The sequence below is a fragment of the Rhincodon typus genome, chromosome 34, assembly GCF_021869965.1.
Source record: "Rhincodon typus isolate 14 chromosome 34, sRhiTyp1.1, whole genome shotgun sequence".
NCBI classification, from domain to species: domain Eukaryota; kingdom Metazoa; phylum Chordata; class Chondrichthyes; order Orectolobiformes; family Rhincodontidae; genus Rhincodon; species Rhincodon typus.
In genome coordinates this window covers 13,258,417-13,272,966 of record NC_063365.1, presented here as the reverse complement: position 1 = coordinate 13,272,966, position 14,550 = coordinate 13,258,417, and the positions used below count along the sequence as shown (strand labels likewise).

At 37.6% G+C, this 14,550-nt stretch overlaps 1 protein-coding gene across 1 annotated transcript in view; it reads right to left on the bottom strand.

The window, feature by feature from the left end:
* The window catches only part of lrmda (leucine rich melanocyte differentiation associated), a 795,236-nt gene that overhangs the window by 745,641 nt on the left and 35,045 nt on the right, over positions 1-14,550 (bottom strand). Inside the window, exon 2 of the mRNA XM_048616297.1 lies at positions 12,829-12,929. Within this exon, the coding sequence (XP_048472254.1) occupies positions 12,829-12,929 (101 nt within the window). The remainder of the gene's footprint in view (positions 1-12,828; positions 12,930-14,550) is intronic.

The window sequence follows — 14,550 nt, the reverse complement described above, 5'->3', positions numbered from 1 at the left end:
CTAAAGTGCAGGACATGCTAATCCCTGAAAAATTGAAGGATAGGAATGGCAGGTTTCTGGAACCATGGCTGAAAAGGGAAATTGTAAGCTTAGTCAAAAGGAAAAAGGAAGCCTGTGACAAGTCTAGGCAGCTACAAACTGACGAAGCTCTTGAGGAATATAGAGAAATTAGGAAGGAACTTAAATGAGGAATTAGGAAGGCTAAAAGTGACCTGTCTTTAGCAAACAGGGTCAAGGAGAATCCCAAGCTTTTCATGCATATATTAGAAGAAAGAGGGTAGCAAGGGAAAGAGTAGGCCCACTCAAAGACAAAGACAAAGGAGAGAAGTTAGGTGTGGAGCCACAGGAAGTGGGACAGATCCTTACTGAGTACTTTGTATCAGTATTCACCATGGAGAAGGACATGCCTGAAGTTGTGGTCAGGGATGAGTGTGTGAATACTCTAGAGAATGTAAATATATTTAAGGATGAAGTTTTGAGTATCCTAAATTGCATTAGGGTAGACAAGTCCCCAGGGCCAGATGAGATCTATCTCAAGTTGCTGCGAGTGGCAAGGGAAGAAATAGCTGGGGCATTAGCAGATATCTTCCCATCCTCTTTGACCATAGACAAGGTTCCAGAGGACTGGAGATTAGCCAATGTTCTTCCCTTATTTAAGAAAGGAAGCAGGGATAATCCAAAAAATTATAGGCCGGTGACCCTGATGTCTGTGGTGGGGAAAACTCTTTGAGAAGATACTGAGAGACAAGACATATGCACATTTGGAAGAAAATAGACTCGTTGGTGACAGGCAGCATGGTTTTGTACAAGAAAGTTCATGTCTTACCAACCTGATTGAAGTTTTTGAAGAGGGGACAAAGATAATTGATGAGGGAAGGGCTGTAGATGTAGTTTATACGGACTTTGGTAAGGCATTTGATAAAGTCCTACATGGCAGATTGGTATGAAAACTAAAATCACATGGGATTCCGGATGGGCTGGCTAGACAGATACAAAACTGGCACAGTCATAGAAGACAGAGGGTAGCAGCAGAAGGATGTTTTTCAGAATGGAGACTGGTTACTGATCTGGAAGAAAACATGGGTGGTCTGATTAGTAAGTTTGCAAATGACACAAAGACTGGTGGAGTTGCTGACAGTGCTGACGATTGTTAAGGATATAGATAGTTTGGCAAATTGGGCACAGAAATAGCAGGTGGAGTTAAATCCAGACAAATGCGAGGTGATGCATTTTGGAAGTGAATTATACTGTATATGGCAGAACCCTTATGAACATTAACATAAGACGGATCTGGGCATGCAAGTCCACAGTTCCCTAAAAGTGGCAACACAGGTGGCCAAGGTGATTAAGAAGGCATACAGTATGCTTGCCTTCACCAGCCGGGGCATGGAGTACCAGAGATGGCAAACTATGTTGCAGCTATATAAAAGCCTTGTTAGGCCACATTTGGAGTATTGTGTGCAGTTTTGGTTGCCACACTACCAGAAGAATGTGGAAGCTTTGGAGAGAGTGCAGAGAAGGTTCATCAGGATGTTGCCTGGTCTTGACGGCATTGGCTATGAGGAAAGGTTGATTAGAATAGGATTGCTTTCACTGGAAAGAGGACGGTTGAGAGGAAACCGGATTGAGGTCTACAAAATTGAGAGGCATAGATAGGGTGGATAGTCAGAGGCCTTTTCCGAGAAGTTTCAATTACAAGGGGGCACAGGTTCAAGGTGAGAAGGGGAAAGTTTAAGGGAGATGTGCGAGGGAAGCTTTTCCCCATAGAGAGCGATAGGAGCCTGGACTGCACTGCCAAAAGAGGTGATGGAAGCAGACACTTTGACGACATTTATGAGGCATCTGCATGGTTACATGAACAGGGAGAGAATAGAGGGATACAGACCAAATAAGGGCAGAAGGTTTGTTTTCTAGTTTAGTTAGGGCATGACAACTGGCACAGGCTTGGAGGGCCGAAGGGCTTGTTCACGTGCTGTACTTCTCTTTTGTTCTTTAATTTTGAATCAGCTGAGGCAACTGTCTGGTTAAGTGTAATTTCTGTTATACTTGCTTTGACGATTTAATAAATTGGCAAACCTTGTTTAAGTACACGTGTAGCCAGAGTGGTCTTGTACTGAGTTGGGCCACAAGTGTTACAATTAATGTTAAATTGGATTTTGGACTCAGTGCAAGTATTCTTGGGACTTATCCCTAATTTGTCTAAAACAGGTCTATGTTTTTTTTTTCCTGATGGGAGATAGATTCACGTACCAAAACCATGGAGTAGATTGGGCATAATTGCACAGTCCCACCAGTACGCCTTACCAAAAATAAACAAGAATTTATATGCAAGCAAATAAAATAATGCAAGGCATACTTATTCCTTTGTCCTAAACCTCAGGCCCAAAGTTGGTTTTATTCAGTGTCCACTTCTAACATTTTCTACAACCTCGTCCTCTGATTAATTCTTTTCTCTTTGTTAAGTGAATAAAGATTTAGAAGTATTCTTTTATCATTAATAACAGCCCTGTGAACATAACTCTCAGACCGGGCTGAAACATTTGAAGTAGCATAGGAAAGTGGAGAGCATGCATTCTTCAAACAAGGCTGATGCATCAATAAAAGTTCAAACTGGATGGTTAAAATCTGCCAATGAAGGTGGTTTCTTTAAGGCATCCCAGCTTCCGCTGTAGATATTGAATTCAGTTTTGCATACAGGATGAATAAAACAGTGGTGATTCCACAGACCAGGTCAGCAGAAGCTCACAGCTACATTTGCTCTCTAGCTCACAACTTGGTCAACACTGATCTAAGGTACAATCATACTTAAATAACACGTCTGAACCCAGTAGTTACTGAGAGAGATATGGAGTTAATGCCACCAGGGAATATAAATTTGTCATATATTTCAGGAGTGAAGTCAGGAAATACCTCTACATGCAGACGATGATTGAAGTTTGGAATATTCATTTGTAAATGACAAATTGATGCCAGCTCAATTATTAATTTCAAATCTGAAAGTGACAGACTTAACAAAAGATATTAAGAAATTTGAGGCACAAATGGGCAAGTAGAGTTAGATCAAAGGTCAGCAATTATTCATTGATGACAGGACAGAATTAAGAGGATAAATAATCTTCTCTTTCCAATATTCCTATGGAATAGTTTTAGGTGCAGCTTCACATCCCACTCAACTCAAGAAAAACAGCATCCAAAAAAATTCCCTGAAAACACCTTTAAGCTTTACATCAGTCTTGTTGTGGTTATCAATGGATCACACTAGATTAATCTCCCCTACATACATATCCAAATTACCTATTCACGATAGTCTCTTCACTTGAGACAGTGTTATGACAATGGATATTTAATGAGGGATTAAAATATGATACATTAGTCTTCAAAGACAGCGGGATCAACATACATTCAGGCTTCAAAAGGAAAAGCTAAAATAATACCATTAGCAGCCATCTCTACGTTTGATGAGCCTTCCCAATTTGCTCTAAACTTTACAGAGCCATTTTTCAAATAACCCATTTTATCATGCAAGCAGCAAAAGCCCACAACCAAATGCTCATCAGTGGGCATGATGATTTTTGTGCTAGAACAATGCTTTTACTAGTCACACAAATTCACAGTCTTCTGCAGTTTCTGATCAGCCTCACTTCAGGAATTAGTAGCATTGTTAACACTTCTGCACAGCAGGTATTGCAATTTTTCAGAAGAGTGGCATCAGAGGTCTTATACACATCACTGGACTCAACCTGTATATGGTTAATAAGAGGCACTCTAATATTTTCAGTGGAAGGCCTGGATGTCCATTTCTCAGCATGGTCCTAAATCATTGTGGGGTTGATGATGAAATGAATGAAAACATTTTGATTTCTGCCTCATTACAAAGTGTCAGATTTGATTCAGTGGTAGCAGTCAGAAGTCTGTGCTTTCAGGTCCCATTCTAGAGACCTGAGCTCATAATTTAGGTTGACACCTCAGTGCAATTGAGAGAGAATATTCCATTGCCAGAGGTCCCATTATATGGAATATTAAACTGAAGCTTTACCAGCTTGTTCAGGTGGGCTTAAAAAGATCCCCTGGGATTACATACAGAACAGTAGAAATCTCTTCAATGTCCTGGCTAATATTTAGCAACTGTAGACTGTACTGCACCATCTTCTGTTTAAAACAATCATATTTTAAATAAATCCATAAACTTCTGGAAAAAAATTAGGCGATTTTTTTGTTCTTTAGCTCCAGCCAAATAAGATTCTGTCCATGACCCAACAAGTTCTAAACATGTCATTTGTACTTGAAACCTTAACTTCGTTTCAGTTTCCACAGACGCTGCCAAACTTGAACTTTTACAGCACTTTCTATTTTTATTTCAGATCTCCATCATCTACAGATTTTTACTTGCATCTGTCCTCGGGTCCTCTAGGTCACACTGTCTCCCCTTCTCAAATCATCCGCCTCCCTAACTCTTTACCGATCATTTGCAAACATTCTGTATCCAGGAATACTTAACACCCAGTCTTCACCTTCTTTGAGCCAGATTGCCATTTTCATAACATTTTATTTTGACCTGGCTATCTCCCCCTGCAACTCATCTATCTTATTTACCACACTCTACGTACTTGCGTACATGCACAATATCCCTGCTGTGGACTTCATTACCTTCTCATTTACTAAGCCCACATGATACCTTACAATTTCTTGTTCCAGTTCTTTCCAGCTTTCCCCAATCTGTGTACCTTGGTATTTATTTCTAATACTACCTTCTGGTTCCCATACCCCTAACAAGTTATTTTAAACCTGCACCAGAAGCACAAGCAATTCATCCGGCAAATAAATTGTTTGAATGCAACTTGTCCAGGTTCCATCTCCCCAGAGCTGGTGCAATATTCCAGGAATCTGAAGTGTTTCATCCGACATCATCACTTCTTTACTTTGTTCCCCATAATCACATGTGATTACAGGAGTAATTCCGAGATTAGTATTTGTGAGGTCCTGCTTGCCAATTTCCTACTTAGCTTCCTTAATTCTGACTGCAAGGTTGCACGTCCATTTTTCCTTTTGTTAGTGTCCATGTGAACCATCATCTCTGGCTATGCACAGTTACTTCCCAGGATGCTCTGCAGCCAGAGACATCCTTGATCCCGAGACCTGGGAAGCAACATACCACACTGGAATCTACCTGCCTGGTCCTTCACAACTTCGAGTAGTCACCAATTTCCTCTCTCCTGGCACTTGCTTAAACTATAGTGTGACCACACAGTTTATGTGCTATCTGTAAAGCTCTCAACCTAGCTGATGCACTGCAGTAATACTTTAACTTTACTCATATTTAGCTACATTTGTATTAAATTGAAAACTTAATACAAAACTCAACTAGTGTGATTCCTTGTCATGTGACTGTACTTTTGAGACAACTCATTTCCACACAGCTCAAGCAACAAATTAAAAATTCTGCTTTTTTTGTTCAACCACAGTGAATTCAATGTCTGTGGTACTAAAGTGGACAATTTAGCATAATTATTACTGATCTGGCAATAAGGCCCACAAGCAGTTTCTGGAAAAGTGTCCTAAAAATGTAACTGGTCCACAGCCACGCCAATATAATTATAGAATACATATTATAATAGATTTTCTAATACTGACCCTAAAAAGTTATTCAGTATTGAAAGAAACAAGATAATTAACTGTCTACATTACATGCTTGATTGAAATTGATGGATTTCAATAATAGGAATATAATTCAGTGTCAGCACTTATTGCATTCACAAACAGAAAAATAACAGGCGTAAAGATAAAACCCATTTGCATCATTCTGCACAGCTCGTAAACCTGGAGAAGTCCTTGATTAGATTGCGAACCACTCCTCTCAGTTTGATTCATACTAAGAAATATTGCAGTATAAGCTAATTTGTTCTCAATTTTTGACACATGTACCCATAGGTCAGATATCATCCTTCACAAGTAAACACAACATCACTGTGCAGCCACTGTACTAACAAAATTGAGGCCAGGACCTAAAAGACATAAGGAATAAAGTTGGAAGAAAGGATAGCAGAAAGAAACAGACAAAAAAAAACGGTGAAGAAATTGGTGCCAAAAAGCAGGGATAGTTATCCACAAAACAAAAGCACTTAAGAGAATCTAGAAGATGCTGAAACATGCAATAAATGAAGTAAAATGTGCTTCTCGATTGCAATGAGCACCATTGTGTGAGTTTTGTTTGTTACGCTTTGTGTAATGCTTCCTTATTATGAGTTGTCTTTAAGTTGTAGTAGATCCTATATTCTTGAGTCCTTATGATGATGGTGTTCAAACTCCCTACACTGAAAATGCTAAGCCTTCCTCAATGTGGCATAGGTGGTCAAAATCTATTCCAGGCAAAAGGCGAATGTTGATCATAATCTCAACATACAGACCTTTAGATTTATGCAATGACTACATTGAAGACAAATACAACACCATGTCCATATGCATTTATCCTAGTGCTTTATCAGAAACCAGCTGAACAGTCACAAAGCTAAGATTCAAGATGGGTGAAACTTCCAGAGGCTAGGTAAAGCATGTTTTAGTGCGAAAGATAAAGGCTAAGTGAAAGGAGAATGCCATTTACAAATTAAGTCATTTGAAGCATATCATGAAGAAATAGGATTGAGACAGAATGACCCATAACATTCTGGCAATAGGGTGCCTAAAACTCTCAATTATTCTCTCATTTAGCCAAGATAAATGTGTAACATGTTAGACAGGAAAGCTAACATCAAAATGTGACTTGTCATATAACCTCTGTAAAGGTATAGCATTCTGAGGAGTGTTTAAACTCAGACAAGACAAGTCATCCTGGTTCACCACCCCGATCAACATTCCTATTAAACTTCTCGGTACCCTTGAACACTGAAATCTACTGTAGAATAGAAAATAGGAGCACTAGGTTATGTTGAGATTTATTTATATATTGTACAAAATATTTTTATGGCCTTGTTGATTTTAGGATGAAATCCTTAAATAAATCTGAACACTTTTTTTTGTACTAATTTCAACTAGATACTGATGTGCATCTGATTAGTTAGGGATTGGCTACTTGTCCAGTTGATAGCTTTTCAAAAAGTAGTTCATTTTGCGATCGAATTGATAAATAAAATATTTATTTGCATTGTGGTATTTAAAAAGCAGATTGAAGTATGGGCCAAATAGTCTGAAAGATTGTCAAAAGCTTGCTTGAGAAACGTAAGCCATCCTAGAATCTTAAACAAATTAGATTTCCTTTTTGTTTGGATAAGGACTTTAAGATCTGGATGTTTTTCTTTTCCTTTTGGCTCTGTTTCTTTTATTTCCTCTCTTGTTTTTCTTTTAATTCTGGTTTTGTATTTTGTATTTTAAGATGGTGCTGTAGAATAGTGACTTTGTACACTTTTCACTTTTCTCCTGAATTCCTGTACTTGAGTACATGTGGCAATAAAATCTAATTCCAATTCTAGATTTTTCAAACTTTTAATCAACATGCTAATACATTCCAGTATAACAGCCTGGCTTGCATTACCATACAAATGGTCCTAAATTTTACAAGATTAGGCTATTGCATATATTCTGAGAGCTTGTTGATGTACCTTTAGCAAAATGAAAGGACAGACAATTTCATGCAATATTACTTTCAAACCCACTGGTTCATCAAGGGTATTAATTTTGTGATAAGCACACATTTAACATGACAGACTAGAGTTATCTCAGAAAAGATTTTGGTAATTATTAATATGCGACAGAATCATACCCTAAGTGAATCAATTAAACTACAGCATTCAGAAGTTTAACAGAGATAACTGCTTCAGACTACAATTTTCACTTGACAAAGGCGACCATTCAGGGCTTCTCTGAAACCTGACAGGTCAAAACAAAACTTCGAAACAAAAGCACCTTACAACCATCATCTCTCCTCTTTACTTGTCAGATCAAGTTTACTAGTGTCTGAACTGAAATGGCATCACTGTGCCAACTGCTACAAGATGATTTTTCATGTCTTGACAAAAAATGTCTTTTTTTCCCCTGTTTGTTCTACATTAAGGTGTCACATTTATTGATCAAGGCCTTTCCTGCAGCTGCAGAAAGCCCCTTGGTTTATGAAGGGGAAACTTTGATGTTGTCAAGGTAATAAAAGGTCAAAATCTGCACATCAACTAAATGCACCATAAAAAAGATTTCCAGTCCATAACATCTTTACTTGACTTGGCTGCTAATGAATGTGACACTATAAACAAAAAAATCTACGGCTAAAAGTTCATGGAAATATTTGTAATTTTTTAATCATTTGCCTTTTATGCATAGTTAAACAGCGGGAGTCTGACTGACTCATGCCAATTGCTTACTGCAACCAATAAATTTTGAACTTTAAGGTGAAGTTAAAAATGTGCACTTTTTCAAAACAGTGAAAAATTCGGCAATAAGTTTCATGTCCTCATGAAATTTAAGACTGTCTAAACAATTTTGAAACGCATTCCTTCATAGTTAAATTGTCTTTTAAGATTTTAAAGGAAAAATAAGTAACGTTTTAACCTTTTTTAGATCGCACAATCTGTATATGTCTGTCAGAAGTTGCACAATGGATGAAGCACCCTCAAAGAGAACATTCAACAATATAATCATCGCAAAATAACTTCATGACTGATTATAAGGTCTTACGGGTGACTAGAATACGTCAATCCTAGATCTTCAAAGATGGTGCAAATGTTTATTCCAGCATTGTAGCCAGTTTAATTTTGGAGGTTCACCAATTGCATGGCATAGAATGCAATTCAACCCAAGCCTACAATCAAAAATACAACTCTGGTGATCTTGAAAAGTATTTTACTATCTTGTCAGAGATGTTGACATTATTGGGAAACTTCGGATCCACAGGTCATTTAACTGTCCACAGCAAAAGGATAGATCTTAGGGAAATGGACAAGATAAAATTACCTTTGTGACAATGACTGGGAACTTATACAGCTAATGGCACAATTATTTAACACAGAGGTTTCCACAAAATGGTAGTTTTGTGCTCAACAATAACACGGTACAGCATTTTACAGTAAGATCAGATTAGCACTCAGGTAACTAACATTATTTAATAGGGAGTAAGAGAGAACATCTCAGAGATCCTACATGCTTGGATTCTAGTTCCATTTTGTGGTAGCACTGATAGCATTGTCCAGCATCCCACCATGCTTCATATGCAAGGCTTCCCAAATGAAGAATGAACAGATGAAGTGATCAAAGACATCAACAGCTTGTAGTTTAAAAATGACTTGGATACTTGCCATAATAGTTGAGTTACTTATGAAGGAAGGAAAACCACCTAACTGGCCCATTTTCAGCTGTTACTTGACCTGCTTATAGGTCATATATTTAAACATGTCCCAGGCTACCATTCCACTGAATGACTGGTCCAAATAACCATTCAAGATTTAAAAAAACCCTTAAGGAAGTAGTATAGCTCCTCCTGCAGAATTACTGAAGTTCACAATGGAGAGATTGGCAACTAAACATTAGCAGTGGCTTCATATACTTACCAGTCCCAAATGTTGCCAAATTTAGGCTCTGAGGGATATAGATTAAAAAAAAGTGAATATGTTGCTACAGGTAGATAGTATGCACTCCGTATCATATAGTTAGAATTTGTATGGATTTCTTTGTCATATTTGGAGAGTCTTGAGTATCTTAGAAGGTTATACACCTGACTGACAAAACAGTAAGTATAAAATATCAATTTGTCTATAAATAACAAGATCTGAGGATCTGATTATATTTAATATTTGCAGTGTGTTATCATTTTGAGTTTCAGTTATTATAGAAGTCATAGAATCCCTACAGCTTGGAAACGGGCCATTCGGCCCAACAAGTCCACACCACCCCTCCAAAGAGCATCCCACCCTGACTCATTCCCCTACCCCTGCATTTCCCCATGTCTAAGCCACCTAACCTAAATATCCCTGGACACTATGGGCAACTTTAGCATGGCCAATCCACCTACCCTGCACATCTTTGGACTGTGGGAGGAAACCGGAGCACCCGGAGGAAACCCACGCAGACACAGGGACAATGTGCAAACTCCACACACACAGTTGCCTGAGGGTGGAATCGAACCCGGGTCCCTGGTGCTGTGAGGCAGCAGTGCTAACCACTGAGCCACCGTGCCACCCCAGTTATGAATCGGAAATGTTAAATCAATTGTTGCAACGTTGTTACTGTTAAATTAGTGTTACACTTTATGCACTATGCTTGTTTCCATGATGCATCTCCGAATTCTGAACATATATTACTATGTTTCAAGTTACGGAGGAAACTTTGACTTTTCTCAATAGCATGTTACACAGGCACAAATGGAGCCAGACATTTACCAGCAATGTATATAAACAAACAAATAAAACAATCACTACCTGAAAGATTTGCCCTGTGTAGGTTTTCAAAAGTACAGTTCTAGGATTCTCATTGCTGTACTTGTGTTTTGGAAATATTCCATCCATGTTGCAGCCTATTGCATTTCTTGAGTTTCCAAAGGATATATTCCAAGTTAAATTACATCACAGAAACATATAAATTTTGCTACACATTCTCATGAGCAAAATAACACATGTTCATTGTGCAATATAAAATTTGCAAACTTTTGTGTTGTTGTATACTATTGATAAGAACTTTTGAACATTCTGCATCTACTGGCCACTGTAATCTGGCCCTGAAATTAAGCCAATGTAATTTGAACTATGAAATAGTTTGGGTCTCACCAATGACAATGAACTACCCACATTCTTTTTCAAATGTGAAAGAACCACAATGGACAAATCTTACATGATTTAAAGAGCATCTGGCATTCACCGTCACATGGAAATAATTTTGTTTCTTCTACAAGAACGAACTGCTGCTGTTCAGTATTTTTAAATTTTGCCAAATATAGCACATGATCCTAGAAATGACTGATGCCAACATTAGTCGATGAATATTGGTGTGTGTCATCGCTCTGTTTAGTTAAAGCAAATTACTTCCTTCACTAAAATAGCTGACAGAGATACATAAGTAATAGAAACAGTAGTAGGTCACTTGGCCCTCCAGCCTGCTCCACCATTCAATAAGATCATGTTTGATCTGACCGTAATCTTAGCTGCACTGATTTGCACGCTGTCTATAACCCTCAACTACCTTATCAATCAGAAATTTGTTCAATCCATCCTTGATATTTAATGACTCAGGTGAACACCATTGAGATAGAAAATTCCAATGAATCACAAACACAGGAAATTCCTGTTCATCTCATCTGAAATGGGAGACCCGTTACTTTTAAGTAGTGCCCCTAGAACTAGATTCCCCATGACAGGAAACTCATCTCAGCATTCATCCTGTCAAGTCCCCATTAGAACGTTGTATGTTTCAAAAAGGTTGTCTCTATCTTCTAAACTCCATTGGGCTCCAGCTGCTCAGCTTTTCTTAAGACACCCTATTCATTCCAGGAATCAGTCCTTGGATTTTTCTGATTTGCTTCCAATGCAAGTTCCTCAAGTAAGGTAGCCAAAACTATACACAAAATACTAATCATTAAGTAGCAACATACAGTTAAACATTTATTTGTAAACAAGCAGTAAGAGATTTACTTTTTGGCTACTAAGAAGTCAAAAGTTTAACAGGAATACCAATGCAGGGGAGAGAACAAGCCCAGTGCAGGGGAGAAATCAAGCCCTCATGGGAAAGCTCAGCATGGAGTGTCTGCAGGTCCATGGCTAAAGAAAGACTGTAACACTGAACTTTATTTCTGCATTTTCTTACTTTATACTGAGAAAAACTATAATGTTGAACTTTTAACTTATTTCTTTATTTTTCTACTTTGTATCTAAGATTTTGAACCTCGCTACCTTTGTAGGCAAGATGGCACTGGGAGTGGTGAACTTGTACACTTTTCACACTACTCATGTATCCCTATACTTGAGGCTAGGTGACAATAAAACCTAATTCTAACTCATTTATAGATATTTGTATTCACACATATGAAGGCCATATTAAATGTTTCCAGATAAAAAGACTTAAAACAATTCTACTATGCACATAGTAGAGTCAATTTTGAAGTTGTCCCATTTATTCATGAGCACTGAAAGGCTAGCACCAACCTGATGCTGGTTCAGCCTTCTGGGAATAGAAACTTCCAGCATAAACGAGCAGGCTGTCATCTCGGTAAAAGAGAGGAGGCAGGAAATCCAGTGGCCAATCTGCAGAGCTGGAGAAAGAGAATTCAAGCTCTGCCTGTCCCCCAGAAATTGACAACAGACTTGATGGATTGTCTAAATGACCTCCAGGAAACAGTGGTTTAGCTGCATTATATTCAGTATAAGCTGGGTGTCGTGTGTGCTGTGTTACGTGTATGAAAGTCAAATATGTTGATAAACATGACTTCAATGTTCTTTCGCCCTAAGTTCCCATTTCAAGGTCATCTCAAATTTTCAGCTAGTCAGAACAAGTGTATTTATTGCAATTTTTGCATTATGACTTTTACTTTTAGGTAAAGATCGAGGGATAACAATTAATAGTTATTCTCAGTGTTCCAGTTACAAATGCCTTCTAATTAAGCTGGTATTCTAAACACAAACATTCAAATTATCCAAAGTAGAAAATATGCACAGGTGTGTATTATATTAAGCCAGAAGAAAAACCTGCAACAAAATTGACATGTATTACGTATTCATTGCTCTTTTAACTTCACGTCACAAATAGTAGATCATACAAAGCAACGAAATTCATGGAGTAAAGATGTGTGTTGAATTTAGATAGTGCTGCTTATACTCCAGAGATATAATGTGACGCTGAGATGCTTATGGATTACAACCTTACCGTAGTAGATTGAAACTAAGATCGAGACGCTTTGTGAAGTGTCCGTATTTCCTACCAAGAAATTCTGGAATACTTTCACAGTCTTGACCAATATAAGACACCTGTATAAAACACATGATGAAAACATGAAGTTGAAAAAGGATGAAATCATACTAACCTTTCACAACAGATATTTGCTGCGGATTTTATTCAGTTGAAAACCCACTAAAAATTAATATGCATATGACTTATTAGCATAGTCTTATCCATTATTTTAATTGAAAGAATGAAAAATCAAAAAAAATTGCTTTCAACAAGAATCAGCAGAATGCTTTACAAAAATACCTACAGTACCATAGTTGGCGAACTGATTTTTAATGCAAAAAATGGATTTTTTTTTGATTAGTCCCAAAGAATCAGAAAATAACATCAACGCTATAAATAACCACACTAGCATTACTTATTCAAGATCTTTATTTATTTTTAACTTCACATTCCCATTTGTAATTTTGGAAGCTGCTTCAAGCATGCGGTTCAAAATTGAAGAATTTTGTTCAAAATTCAAGATCTTTTAAATTGTTGAAACAGTTGATTAAGCACAAACTGCTGGTAAATCTCAATTATCTTTTAATTATAGAAACACAACGTTTTTTCAGTCAGATTAATTTGCCTGATCACATATTTACAGACTTTTGAAGTGGATGGGAAAATGGGGTGCTCATCTAATCTATGATGCAATACACAAGGTAAAAGATTGGTACTTTTGGAACATGCCATTCCATATATCACTTCAAAGACGAAACACAATCATGCTTCTGGAAATTGCTTTGTTATGAACACAGATTGAATTTTGGAAGAACAGTGCAAATGTAACAGTTTAGAAATATAAAACTTATTATTTTGTACGAATTTCCTTTTACATAGGGTTTGCAAGGAAAATCTGCCACAAAAAGAAACTTTAGAAACAATGGGAAAAAAAGCTGTGATTCACTAGCTGGCTCCTAAAAGACAGAAAAAAAAATGAAAACATTTCAGAAATTTAAACTGCTTAAAAATGTGCACAACCATGTCCAATTCCACAGATACAATTAGAGTGAAGCATTTAACATACCTGCTTCCCATTCAATAATTGCATCAATAACTTACATTCCTTCAGTTCTTACAGCATGTTATACCTCCCACTTTGTGAAAAGGAATTTGAGAAATGTCTCCTAGATGGTTGTTTTGGAGCAGCTTGTGGTCACCATAATATGATAGAATTCATCCCGCAGTATGAGAGGGTGAAGCTGAATCAGATGCAATAGTATTGCAATTGAGTAAAGGTAACTACATATATGAAAGGAAGGAGCTGGCCAGAGTTGATTAGAAGGGGAGCCTAGCAGGGAACATGGTACAGCAGCAATGGCAGCAGTTTCTAGAGGTATTCAAAAAGCACAGCAGAAATTTATCCCAAGGAAGCAGAAACAAACTTTGGGGAGGATGAGGCAACCATGATTGACAAGGGAAGTCAGGGACAGCTTAAAAGCAGAAGAGAAAGAATACAATGTGAAGATGATTAGTGGGAAGTCTGTGTGTTGGGGGAAGATGATGAAATGGGGAAAGCTAGCTAGTAATAGAGAAGAAGATTGGTATATATATCTAAAAATCTCTTGCAAAGTAAAAGAGGCAAGAGTAGACATTGGACTACTGTTTAAAAAAGGCTATAGTGGAATATGTAGTAATGGGAAGAAAGAAATGGTGGAG